The 13,531-nt window shown below is 44.2% G+C and overlaps 1 protein-coding gene across 4 annotated transcripts; it reads right to left on the bottom strand.

Moving 5' to 3' along the window:
* Positions 1 to 1,406: 1,406 nt before the first annotated feature.
* On the bottom strand, positions 1,407 to 12,612 carry LOC129840344 (ETS translocation variant 5-like). 4 transcript variants are annotated; one of them, XM_055908148.1, is made up of 11 exons: positions 12,470 to 12,612; positions 10,873 to 11,025; positions 10,545 to 10,683; positions 10,059 to 10,109; positions 7,565 to 7,691; positions 6,329 to 6,604; positions 5,779 to 6,077; positions 4,962 to 5,090; positions 4,373 to 4,542; positions 3,983 to 4,090; positions 1,407 to 3,520 (listed from the first exon to the last, which is right to left on the bottom strand). In XM_055908148.1, exons 2-11 carry the CDS (start codon positions 10,918 to 10,920, stop codon positions 3,278 to 3,280), a joined length of 1,590 nt encoding a protein of 529 aa, XP_055764123.1. In that variant the 5' UTR covers positions 10,921 to 11,025; positions 12,470 to 12,612; the 3' UTR covers positions 1,407 to 3,277. The 4 variants fall into 4 exon arrangements, with proteins under 4 accessions (XP_055764123.1, XP_055764125.1, XP_055764124.1 ...); XM_055908150.1 differs by having other exon boundaries at positions 3,989 to 4,090; XM_055908149.1 differs by having other exon boundaries at positions 10,545 to 10,680.
* Positions 12,613 to 13,531: the final 919 nt, after the last annotated feature.

Genomic DNA, 13,531 nt, shown 5'->3' with positions numbered 1-13,531 from the left:
GTCAACACTCACACCTGTGTTAACGAGAGAATCACTGACATGATGTCAGCTGGTCCTTTTGTGGCAGGGCTGAAATGCAGTGAATTTTTTGGGGGGGGATTCCGTGGATTTGCATGGCAAAGAGGGACTTTGCATTTAATTGCAATTCATCTGATCACTCTTCATAACATTCTGGAGTATATGCAAATTGCCATCATACAAACTGAGTTAGCAGACTTTGTGAAAATTTATATTTGTGTCATTCTCAAAACTTTTGGCCACGACTGTACACTACGGAAAAAGAAGGAACAGCACGTCAGAAACCAGCTCAATGTAACTGAAGAATCCATAGAATCTAACCACCTCTGAGAAAATTGGAACACATCAAACAAGCAACAACACGAAGAGCTATCTATTCAAAATGGAGAAGTATGGAAAAACCACTTCTCCAATATTTTTGGCCCTATAATAAATGAACAAACAGCAAAAACATATACATGATCAATTACAAATCTTAGAATCAGCTATTAATGACTACCAGAACCCACTTGATTCTCCAATTACATTGGATGAACTACAGGACAAAATACAAACCCTCCAACCAAAAAGGCCTGTGGGGTTGATGGTATCCTAAATGTAATGATATAATATACAGACCACAAATTCCAATTGGCTAAAGTGAAACTCTTTAACATCATCCTCAGCTCTGGCATCTTCCCCAATATTTGGAACCACAGGAGTTTCAATTACATTCGCTACATTTCAATGTCACACAGAGGTTCTGAAACTTTTTTGTTTGTCTTGGGAAACACCAAACTAGTTGATTGCTGTAGCTTGCCTAAAAGGGACTTGTTTAGACAGTTTGATTATCTTATCCTTTGAGGTTTTAAAAGTGTTCTTCCTCCATGAATTTGAACATTCACAGCAACTGGGAAACGTCTATGGCAGCCATTGTTGTCACCTTAGCTTGCTACATAACTTCTGAGTGATAGGAAGCACGAGCACCACCAATCAGCCTACACACCTTTCGTTACTATGACGTTGTTACAACAGTATCACAACTAGCGTGACCATGTCAGAAAATAACAGCAGTCTGAACACACACAAATCCGATTTGATCACTTGTAATTTGCTGTTTGGGCAGTCAGTATTCCAAAACAGATTAGAAGAACCAAACTATTTTGACCTTTAAAGCCTGCAGGGTGAACAAGGCTTAAGTACAGGTGCCATTCTAAAGGCCACATCTTATTGCCTGTTCTTCATAGGACTATTGTAATACTGTATCCTGAAATCAGGAATGTGTCAGATGTTATAAACTCATAACAAGTGGAATTCAATCAAAAAGACCCAACTCAACTTGAACCACAGTAACACGTCACTGAAAGCTAGATTGGTTGGTCAGAATAGGAAGAGACTCAATACAACAGTTTGAAGCAGAAAGTATAGTTTATTGTATCCAGTATAGAAAATCAACCAAAAGCAGTGGAAGGCACACATTGTATTTGTGGGGAAGGGTCACTTGTATAAGTGCCAGCAAACCTCAACGTCGTGGACAAGACACCCCCCAACCCACATATAGACAGAATCATATCAAAATATAGTGTTACACACGTGTGACGCCGACACAGCCCACCACTCAGTCAACGGGGAGCTCTTTCTAGGCTCCAACCCACTGCCTTAATACGGTGTCCATATTAGGACAGCCTCAGTCTTTGCAGGACTTGACAGACAACTCCTGCAGGGACGGGGGATGTATCCTAATATGGACACCGTAAATTCATGACAAGAATTAAAGGATGCAAACCAGTTACCAGGCCAAACATTCCAGCGTGTACAATGTCAAAACATATGACTTTGCAAAAATATATTCATATATACATTTACATTTTAGATGTTTGTTTCATATACTCCCCGATAAACTATACGAAAAGCAGAACTTGAATGGTACAGCAATAGGTTGGTACAGCTTTCTGTGAGAAAACAATGTGAAGAGTAGAGTCCCCCCTGTTTAGCTTACTATTGGCAGTTATAGTTTTTGGAGAAGGGACTGCGTGACAGTACTTTTGTCATCATCATAGTACATAAACATGTATTTTCAATACACACTTCAGGAAAAAATACTGTTTTGTATGCGTGTCCCTTTTACATGTTACGACAAAATGAGTCAAATGAAAGAGCTAAAAAAAACATCTTGGAAAGATACATCTGGTAGGACACGCCAACATCCGGAGTAAAACAGCACCGAGAAGGTTTTACATTTCTGGGTGAGAGAAAAAAAACAATCCCCCGAGTCTGAAGAGAATGCTGAGCTAGCGAGTCCTAGTTCGCAACTTGCTCAGGGGTACTCGTGTCCCAGCTTCTTTATAGTCGTACGATGTATTATGGATTAATAAGAACAGTCGGTTGCCTGTGTGTTTGGCCCATTCATTGCATACAGAGTTACATTACATCACCACCTGTGGTACTAAGGTTCATTGGAGTCGTAGTTTCTCTCCAAGGTGAAGCCCCTGTGAGCGTGTCAAGTGTGCTACTCTGTTTGGGATCAAGCCATAAAGCGATTGCTATATCAAAAGGGCAATGTTTTATATCCTCGCCATTATTTGTCATACTCGTACCTAGCAGATTGTGGAAACTGCATGGCTATTGGCTAGCAGATTGTGGAAAATGCATGGCTATTGGCTACAATCCTGGCACACTCGCGCCCATTACTTGAGTCCCATTATAATCACGTGAACCGTGTCCTCGCTCAACCCCCGTAAGGGAGATCACTCAGTTCATGTTGATGAGGATGTGGACCTTTCGCCACAATTCAGTTTGATAACAGAGGGCAAAGAAGAAGCAAGATGGCCGTCTCAGGTTTGACAGTTTTTTCCTTGGGACTTGGGGAGGGTAATCTCAAGACTGGCAAGAGGAGCTGAGTTTGGGATAGGAGTAGGGGAGGGGGGTTAGAGAGCTCCAAATCTGCTCAGCAGCTTGGGCTCTGGGTGTGTAGTTAGGGGACTAGGGTTTGGGCTCTGGGTCTGTAGTTAGGGGACTAGGGTTTGGGCTCTGGGTCTGTAGTTAGGGGACTAGGGTTTGGGCTCTGGGTCTGTAGTTATGAGACTATGGTTTGGGCTCTGGGTCTGTAGTTATGGGATGTGGGGTAGGGTAGTGGTGTGTAGTTAGGGGATGAGGAGAAGGGTAGGAGTGTATAGTTATGGGACAAAGGGTAGGGTAGTGGTGTGTAGTTAGGGGACGAGAGTTTGGGTTTAGGGTAGGGGTATGACAGCTGTCTTTATTCCGTCATTAGTCAGAACATTCAGAATGAATAGTTATCGGGGAAGCCCAGTAACGAGACGCACCGCTCCCCTCCGTCGGCCAGGTAGGGGCCACAGCCATCCTCGTAGTGGGCCAGGGGCACGGTGGTGTCGTCCTCCCCCGCAGACGGTGGCAGGCAGTCCGGGTCCTGCTTCAGGCTGGGCCTCTGGTTGTCAGGGAAGGCCATGGAGAAGAGCGCCTCGGGGTCACACGTAAACTTGTACACGTACCTCTCTCCAGCCACCTGATCCCACCCAAAGAGGAAGTTAAACAGTCGTTCCGCGCACAACCGCTAGTAGTTTGAAAATAACGTTTGACTTTATACCCAACCTTCTGAAACTCTCAATGCATCTGACCTGTCCTTATATACAACCAATGTACTATGTATTGGTGCAATGTAGCTCTCCATTGTACTGTGATGTTTTCCATCAACTGGGGCGGCAGGGTAGCCTAGTGGTTAGAGCGTTGGACTAGTAACCGAAAGGTTGCAAGTTCAAATCCCCGAGCTGACAAGGTACAAATCTGTCGTTCTGCCCCTGAACAGGCAGTTAACCCACTGTTCCTAGGCCGTCATTGAAAATAAGAATTTGTTCTTAACTGACTTGCCTAGTTAAATAAAGGTAAAATAAAATAAATAAAAAATTCATAAAGCCTCCATTGAATTTGACAGAAAATTGTAATTGACTTGAATTAAATTAAAATTTACCTTTACCTTCTGCATGATGCCCTTCTCATAGTAATAGCGTAGAGAGCGGCTCAGCTTGTCGTAGTTCATGGCAGGCCGGTTCTTCTGGAGGCCCCAGCGCCGAGCCACCTGCCACAGGAGAGGAGAGAGAAAAGGTTCAAATCAAGGTGAACTCTTCTGATCAACCTGTAGATACATACACAAGCTCTTTGGTTCGTTTCTGGTGTGTCACTTCTACTGCCTTAGTAATACTGTGTGATTATTCCTGTAAGCACAGCGTAACAACTATTATCATGACCTGTTGAAACACTCATCACTCTAGAGACATAATGATGAAAAACTCCAAGAAGCCCTAAAGTCTCTAAACTCACTAGGACCACAGCTCTGCCTGCTGACCAACTGCCAACTGACCTCTTCGGGCTCGATGAGTTTGAACTCCATGCCGCGGCCGGTCCAGGAGATGAAGTGACCATTGGCCGGGTCGTCCAGCAGTGTGACCAGGAACTGCCAGAGCTGCAGGGAACCTCGGCGCTGGTAGGGCGGTCCGTCACGGAACACTCCGGCCTCCTGCTTGATCTTGCCTGGATGGACAGAAGGAGAGGGGGAAAGCGGGAGTGAGTGTGTAAATGAAGGAGTGGCGTGGTCACAGTCAGATGAAAGACTCCAGTGATTGGCAGTCTGAGCGTGGGGATACAATAAGAGGCTCTGCTCATGTCACATGGGCGTTCTCTGTCCAAGGCCCCTTGGTTCCAGTCAGGCATCCACGCTGCCATGACATAACGAGAAGATGTCAGATACCAGGATTCACTACCTGCTGCCATTTACACCTAAAGCCCCGTGTCAAACCAGTCAGAGGTTCAAATAGTGTCCGTTTCTTTTTAAATACTTTCAGTGTTCGATTCTGGATGGATGGGGTTTGCACTTTTGGGACAATTCCAGGGGTTCCATTGTGCCAGGCAAGCCCTTGTATTTCATAGCAATTTATGGAAGAATATCTTACTTTCTAGTCTCTCTGGAACCACGCATGTGTCGTCGCTGTACAGATGAGGCTCTCCGTCGTAGACCAACCCATCATTGTTTTGGTAGAAGTTACAGGACTTCCTGAAAGAAGACGGGCAGTTCTGCATTTCTGTAAGACACGAGGGAAAATAGAAAATATTAGACATATTTATCTTTAACACGTTCTCTTCAAACCAGAAAGATAGACAAAAGGAAAGATACAAAAACTAATAGGTGTTTCTTTGAATAGATTCTTACTACTAACTTAATTTTCCAACGCTATCTTTTTAAAGTAGCCATTAGCCTAGTGACATGATACCCAGCAGAAGAAGGACATACATTCCCACACAGCCAACGGTCTCTCAACAGTCCCCTGGGGTTTTCTTAGCTGGGACTTAAGAGGATTTGACTGTTACATCACTGACAGAAAGTGGCCTAGACATGGAGAGTGAAATGAGGTCATCTTAGCTTAGGAGAGAAGAGTCTCAGAATGCTACCCTGCTACATACCCAACCACTACTGCTAATACTGGTGTCCACATCAGTCTGAAACATGCTCACTGTTTTATCCCCATCGCTGTACTTTTAGCCGCGTACAGTAAACTCTCAAAGGAGCGTCGAACTTAGACAGCTTGGGCTACTTCCAAACCCTTAGGGCTTTCCTGTCCGGACTCAGATTTAGCCTAGGCATGGAAGGAGAAGCACTTCCTGTTGAGATTCTCCATTGAACATGTTTTTTACTCCAGGACTAGGCCTAATCTATGAGTGGGAAACTTAGCCTCAAAGACCGTTGCCATCCAGCGATTCCCCGGGGCTCACCTTGGTCAAAGCAGAAATCCCGGGGCTCCTGCTTGATAGAAAGGCCCTGGAACGGGGTGCGGGGAGGGCCCATGGTGGGGACCCCCTGCTCGGTGTAGCGGAGGTCCACCAGCTCCTGCTTGAAGCCCTGAGCAGGGAGGAGGACCAAGGGCTCTGACAGGTGCCGCTGGTAGATGGGGCGGCCGTCCCGGGACAGGGGGGCCCGGTGGGGGTGATGGGGCTGAGGGGGGTAAGGGGTACAGGCGGCACCGTTAGGCGGAGGGAAAGGCAGACATGGCTCAGAGAGCTGCCGCTGGAACCTGGGGAGGGGGAATGAGAGCGAGAGAGAGACAGAGAGAGAAAGTAAGGACAAATTTGTCAATTAGGGTCTTAAACCAGAGAATTGTACAACAATGGGATTTCAACTGTAGCACTGAACATGCATGCTGAGTCCCAGCCTACAGTAGTTCCAATCATGGCTTTACAACCAAGATATACAAGCTATGGGGTCAAACAGTGCATGGTGTCAACACATGGTGCCAACCTGAGCCAACACATGGCGCCAACTCACCTGTGTTCTGAGCTGTAGGAGGCATCGGAGTGATTGACAGGTAGGCGGGGCACGGCGAAAGGCTGGCTTTGGCTCGGGTGTGGCGGGAGTGTCCGGTGGTGGGAGGGGCTGTGCCCGTGAGTCGGACGACTGTGGCCGGGGTGTGTCGCCTGGACAGGGGACGTGATCTGCCTCTGTAGGGGGTGTGTCCCCGGGGTGGGGGCGGGGCTGCAGGGTGAGGCGGGTGTGGAGGGCGGGGTTAAAGTATTGATGCCAAGTGGCTTCCTGTTGTAGGCACTGTGGAGGGAGATGGAAGGGGTTAACTTGGGCCTGTAGAGTATGGCTGTATTCTCTCTGTGGCCTTAACATTACATATTGACGGCGTGTTATCTGACATTATAAACTGGGTGGTTAACAGCCGTGGTATACCAAGGGTATGACAAAACATTTATTTTTACTGCTCTAATTACATTGGTAACCAGCACGGCAAGCGGCACCGGAGCGCCAAGTCTAGGTCCAAAAGGATTCTACCTCCAAGCCATAAGACTCCTGAACAGCTAATCAAATGGCTACCTGGACTATTTGCATTGACCCCACCCCCCATTGTTATGCTGCTTCTATTCTCTGTTTGTTATCTATGCATAGTCACTTAACCTCTACCTACACGTACATGTTACCTCGACCAATCTGTGCCCTTCGCACATTGACTCTGTACCCCCTGTACAGAGCCTCGCTACTGAGCATCGCTACTGTTATTTTATTGTTGCTCCTTAATTATTTATTTATTTATTAATTTTTCGTATTTTTTATTAATTAATTATTTACTTCAGTTTATTTTAGTAAATACTTTAACACTTTTTCTTAACTTCATTGTTGGTTAAGGGCTTGTAAGTAAGCATTTCACTGTAAGATCTACCTACACCTGTTGTATTCGGAGCATATGACAAATAACATTTGATTTATAATAGCACTAAGGCACCTCGGGGGTTTGTGGTATATGGCCAATATACCACGGCTCATGGCTGTATCCAGGCACTCGTATATTGGCCATATGACACCCCCCCCCTCCCCCCCAGGCCTTATCAACTTGATTTAGGAATACCTAATTAAGCAATGTCTTAGTAGAGAACTTTATAATGCCTTTACCCTCTTTTATGATCTTTTATTGGTTGTAACCGAAAATACCTCTTGCTACTGAGAGTACAATTTATGTGGGGTGTCAAAACCTGGTCGGTCTCAGTGTGTACTGTAACATACCTGTAGCTGTAAAGGCACTTGTCTGTGTAGAGCGTGAGTCTCTGTTGTTCCTGACTGCAGGGGGACAGATCTCTGCAGGCGCTGGACTCTCGCTTCACTTTATTGGCTGGAGGTCCATGGAACATTACTTTGAAGAAAGAAAGGAGAAAACATTTTTAAAAAACTGCAATTCATAATATATGCCATTTCAAAGAGTCACAAAAGAATCACTACGTTGAATATATTTATTCAGTATTCTTGTTTTGTGCGTTTCACTAAGGAATAAGAAGCCAAATCGTTTCCTATCAAAGGATCAAATGTGTCTCCTATGCTGGGATTTGTCTTTAATTACAACTTCCCAAATGTTTGTTGTTTAGTAAATTGGTGAGGTTGTAAATCTGTCCTTCCATTTGGGAGGGAAAACCATAAACCCAGCACTGAAAGACAAACAGTGTACTTTCACTAGTTTTTTAAATGATTGTTTCCAAGACAACAATCAGACCAGTAACAAAGATGCCTTTGTATTCAATTGCACAGACCAGAACAATCTGCTCCGACTTCCACCACCAGTCAGTAACTTAGGCAGCCATTGTGTGTCTGTACATACAGTAGGACTTTAACTGGGTGCTGTGTTGGCATCAGAGGCTGGGTCTGTGCCTACATCAACTCCCCATTTCCTGTTGTGCCACAGAACGGCCATCATTCAGCTTCCGCAGCCACGGGCCAGCAGAAGTCAACACACTCACGTTATGGGGTCTCTCAGTGTCCATAGTAACCTTCATTATAAGCTAAAGTTTTGAACACCGAGCATCTATGACTGGAACACTTTATATTTCAGTTGGAAAACCTCAAACAACTGGACTGTCTGTTACAGAACCACAGTGCAACTCTCAAGTGCGGCCAGAAGACATTTAAATCTCAGGTTTCAAATCATTTGCAATGGCAAATCTTGCAACATTTCTTTAAATCACTAACTGGTAGTTAATAAGAGTGTGTTCTCACTTCTCAGCCAAGTTCATTGCTAAATTAAGGAGTAAGGAGATGATGGCATTATGCCATTTGATCGCTATGGACACTGCCCCTTTGCCCAGCTGCAGAGTCCACACACACACACACACACACACACACACACACACACACACGAGAGAGGAGGCCTGCTGAATGAAGGGTCTGTGAGACCAACTGGCAGCGTGCCAAACTAGGGAGCGTCATGCCAACCCCGTTGCCGCACACACACACTCAGACTCTTCAGCAAACACAACAATCGCCTGGCTGTGCCACGGCACAATTCACTCAGTGTGTACACACTGCATTACAAATGTCACTAGCTGCATCCGCGACAATGAAATACAACGTTACAGCGAAACAAGGTGATAGCGGGCCTCTAAAAACACTCTTTCTTCCTCCACAGGATCCTTCACATCTTGAAACCCAGGCCTGCAACTACACCAGGCCTACAGCTCCGTCTGGAGCCCAATCAAAAGCTTCCATTCAAACCTCATGCATATATTATTCTAGACAGAGAAAGGAGAGAGGAGATGAGTACAAAGCAAACAGCATGAGGGTTCTGTGGGCTTGGATTGGAACGTAGCCCATCCTAGCAGCCAAGAGCTGTGGTTGGTCGGTTGGGACTCTATGGAAGGCCATCCCAGGCTGCTATGGTGCACCTGGGTCATGTTAAGTAAGGCCCACCGTAGCAAAACTTTAATGCAACAGAAAATCTCCCCGTTTCAAACCGTTCTCTCTTTATTTCCTCTGATGTTAATGTGGTGGATCTGGGCAGAGATCAGAGAATAGGATTTTCCTCATCCGGGTTGACTATCAAAGAGGAGAGCTGAGGGATTTCTGGTATAAAACCACAAGATTCTTGATCTTCACCAAGTGAGTAACGTCTTATTCTGAGGTAGCCCTATTATTTATGCGCCTTTGTTTGAACACAAATCCCTACAATCCAATAATCAAATCAAATTGTATTCGGCGCATGTGACAAATACATCTACGTCAACAGGTGTAGACCTTAGTGAAATGCTTACTTATAAGCCCTTAACCAACAATGCAGTTTTTAAAAAATACACCAAAAATATATAAAAACAAAAAAGCAAGGTGTGCATTGAGGGCACTGATTGGCTACAGGGCAGAAGTAGGTCAACTGCAGGGTGAGCGGAGGTTGGTTTAATCAGGGCTCAATGACATCAATTGGATTTCTGCTTTCGACGAGGCAAATCTGTCGTTAATGTTAGCCCTCAGCCTACATAGGCAACCCGAAAGCCCTAACCACATACCCATAAAAATACACTCACTGACTAGTGACGCACTGAGCTAATATGCCAACTGGATAAGACTGGTATTGGAAAACCAGTACATCTCCTTGTTGTGCTTGTATGTTGTGTCAAAGACCATGTCTGGGAATTAAAGGATAAATTAGGAAATGTGCAACTATGCAGGAGCAGAATCTGTCGATTCCCCTTTGTAACACACATACACGTACGTAAATATTTACTTGGTTGGTACTTACGGTTATCCGACTGGAAATCCGGGACAAACTGTTCGTCATCAGGCACCTGAGCTGAAAGAGGGGACAGAGAGAGTTAAATGACTAACTGATGGAAGGCATGCCACGTGGCTGAGTCCCTTTAATATGCTGAATAGAACAAATATAATGGACTTGATACAGTACAGTCAAAAATACAGTAAATATTTATGATGCAGTACAGTCAAAAATACAGTAAATATTTATGATGCAGTACAGTCAAAAATACAGTAAATATTTATGATGCAGTACAGTCAAAAATACAGTAAATATTTATGATGCAGTACAGTCAAATTCATTAAATATTTATGATACACTTGTTAAAAAGAGGAAGTGGTATAAAGTTCTAAATAACAACCTATTTTCCAGTTTTTCCTGATTCAATAGCCTCGGGTAAACCACTGATGTTACTAAAAACAACAAGCATGATGCAAGATTGAAAAGCTACTGAAATACAAGATCAGAACTCACCTTCTGCAATCCATGTCTCTTGAAGTTGCATGAGGTCTTGAAAGAGATCTTCTGTGTCCTGGGCGAGCTCAGTGTCAACAAACTTTCTCTTCCGATCATTAAATGGCGTGTTCACTGGTTCTTCCACGGGACAATTCTGCTAGAACAATGTTTAAAACACCTACAACATTAGTGATTGCATTGGTGTTAACAATGATTAGCCTAAACATGATCGGTATCAAAAATCCCTAAGCATCCATGTATGCTAAAAAGTCATTGTTATCTTAATACACTATGAAAAGTTTCAGATTAGTGCTTTGATCAAAATCATAGTAGTCCAAATACTCACACTAGAGGGGGCCATGAAAGGGACTTGCTGGTCATAAAATCCGTCCATGTTGCCTGAATATCTTCCCTCCCTCTGGACTGAAGTTGGAGGGGTGGAGGGGGAGGAGGGGCTGACTGTAGCAGCAGGAGGCGCTCGTCCGTCTGTCTGTTCTTTCTGTGGAGAGCAGAGAAAAGTGTGCCCCCTGGTCAGTAGCTTATACCCAAATCACCTGTTATCTAACGTCAACACAGACATAGGATGTTTCCCAAATGGCAACCTAACCTATTCCCTGTATAGTGCACTATATCCTATGGGCCCTGGTCTAAAGTAGTGCACTATGAGTCCTGGTCTAAAGTAGTACACTATGAGTCCTGGTTCTGAAGTAGTGCACTACATCCTATGGGACATGGTCTAAAGTAGTGCACTATGAGTCCTGGTCTAAAGTAGTGCACTATGTCCTATGGGACCTGGTCTAAAGTAGTGCACTATGAGTCCTGGTCTAAAGTAGTGCACTATGTCCTATGGGACCTGGTCTAAAGTAGTGCACTATGCCCTATGGGTCCTGGTCTAAAGTAGTGCACTATGCCCTATGGTTCCTGGTCTAAAGTAGTGCACTATGCCCTATGGTTCCTGGTCTAAAGTAGGCACTAGGGCATAATGCCAGCCTGCCTTCAGGATAAGACAGTTGTTCCTTTCCTCTGTCTTGGGTGTTTGTGTTGTTTTGTGTTGTTTGCGTATTCCTCCCTGCATCGCAGTGCTGGCCGGCTGTACACTATGCCAGTGAGCATGTACTCAATACGCTGGGGACAAAGTTCTTACATAAGCAAGGCAGCAAGGCACAGTAAGCTATTTGGAGATGAGACTGTTGACATTACAATAAGTAGAATGACTAGGAGGGAGCTGTTTTGAAGTGTTCAAAAATAGGATGAAAATCAGAGTATTGAGTTTAGTAGTCCTTGATATGTAACAATTGGATAAACTATCTTCATAATAGAACATATAAAACGTATACATGCAATAATCTGAATCAAAAACATATATCAAATTTCAGCATTATTTGACAAGTATTGGATAAAGTTATTTATTCAGGGCAGCAGGATAGGAGAGGGTTAATCTCAGCAAAGAAAATCTGAGCCAGTTCAAGAAGTAGCTAAACTCCCCACCCCAGTCCCTCCTCCCTCTACCGTTTCCTATTCCCCCTCTCATGGCCCCAGCTTGTTTTTCTCAATGAAGTGAAATTTGATCCCTGAGCTAAGGGGGGGGGGGGGGGGGGTGTCGAACCTTCCATTCATAAATGTTAGAATCATCTATGAAGATGCTGCATGCGCAGTAGCAAGTCAAAATACTGCAACATAAACATTCTCACGTCAAAGTAAGTACTGTAAAAACATTTGACTACAAATAAGAAAATGGTTGCCAAATTAAGATCCATATAAAATGGCGTTCACATTTCTGCCCCCCCTCACCAGACCGCTAGAAAATGCTTGGCAGAGAGCGTGCATTCTACGGACGTAAGTCGGTCAAAGTAAATGCATTATTATAGGCGCTAGAAATAAACTAACGCAAAAACCTTATACGCATCTTTTTGTTGCGGTTGATAGTTTGATGTTAAACTCACATTTGCGAAGATTTAATTCCTTTGCAATGTTGAAAATAAGTTCTGTTTCACTCCACGCTGTTGCAAACGTTCTTTTAGGATTGTCGTCTACGCTCTTCTCACACAAAGCTTGACTGTGGATTTTTGAATGGAATCGTCCGGTTTTCCCTGAAGTAAAAATAGAGGACGCCATAATACACGCCAATTGGTTGTTACACAATGCCATTCAAGTGACTGGCCAATTGACGTTCAGAGAGCTCTTTGGACCCCAGTGACCAATGGTGAGCGAGCTTGTCTTGTTTTTATGAATGACTGCTTTTCATTCACGTCTGACGGCCAGACACTGGGTGGAAACGAAAAAGTTAAGAGTAGAAACAGATACGGACATCTTGAAACATATAACTCGAGTACATTCACACAACAACCAGATACAATGTTTTTGCTACAAAGTTGTTACATAGTTATTACAGCATCTTGCTACGTTGCTATTACAATATCTTGCTACATATGTGCCATTTTCAGTGTAGAAAAGCAGCCTTGTGTAGGAGAACAGCAGGATATATATGATTTCCATTTTCACATGTTGTTTTTGTTTTTTCTTCTGACATTGATGAACTGCTTGGAGTGGGGTAATTTGTTGTGATATTCTCAGGACAGAGCTGGCTGTAGGGAGTCTGGACACAAGCGATCACACAAACACACACGCATGTACTGTATGTATGCACACACAGACAGACAGACACACACACGCATGCACGCTACACGCACGCACGCACACACACACTATTCTGCCCAGGGTTGAACTGCAGTCAGATGAGAAAAGGCTAAAATTGTTACAGTCGATTAAATGCCAAACATGATCTGACTTGCATGTTAATTATAGCTCCATAATGACCTCATACTACCTTGTTATGGTGATACAGAGGAATGTTGTCTGCACAGACTCTATAGTATTAAAGAGATACACTCTGAGTATACCAAACATTAGGAAACACCTTAATATTGAGTTGAACACAGGAGAAACTTTTGAAAAACCCAGTAGTGTTGCAGTTCTTGGCACAAACAGATGAACCTGGCGCCTAC

This window comes from Salvelinus fontinalis, chromosome 41 (genome assembly GCF_029448725.1).
Source record: "Salvelinus fontinalis isolate EN_2023a chromosome 41, ASM2944872v1, whole genome shotgun sequence".
Taxonomy (NCBI): Eukaryota; Metazoa; Chordata; class Actinopteri; order Salmoniformes; family Salmonidae; genus Salvelinus; species Salvelinus fontinalis.
Note: the sequence above shows the minus strand (reverse complement) of the source record. Positions and strands in the feature narration are given on the sequence as shown.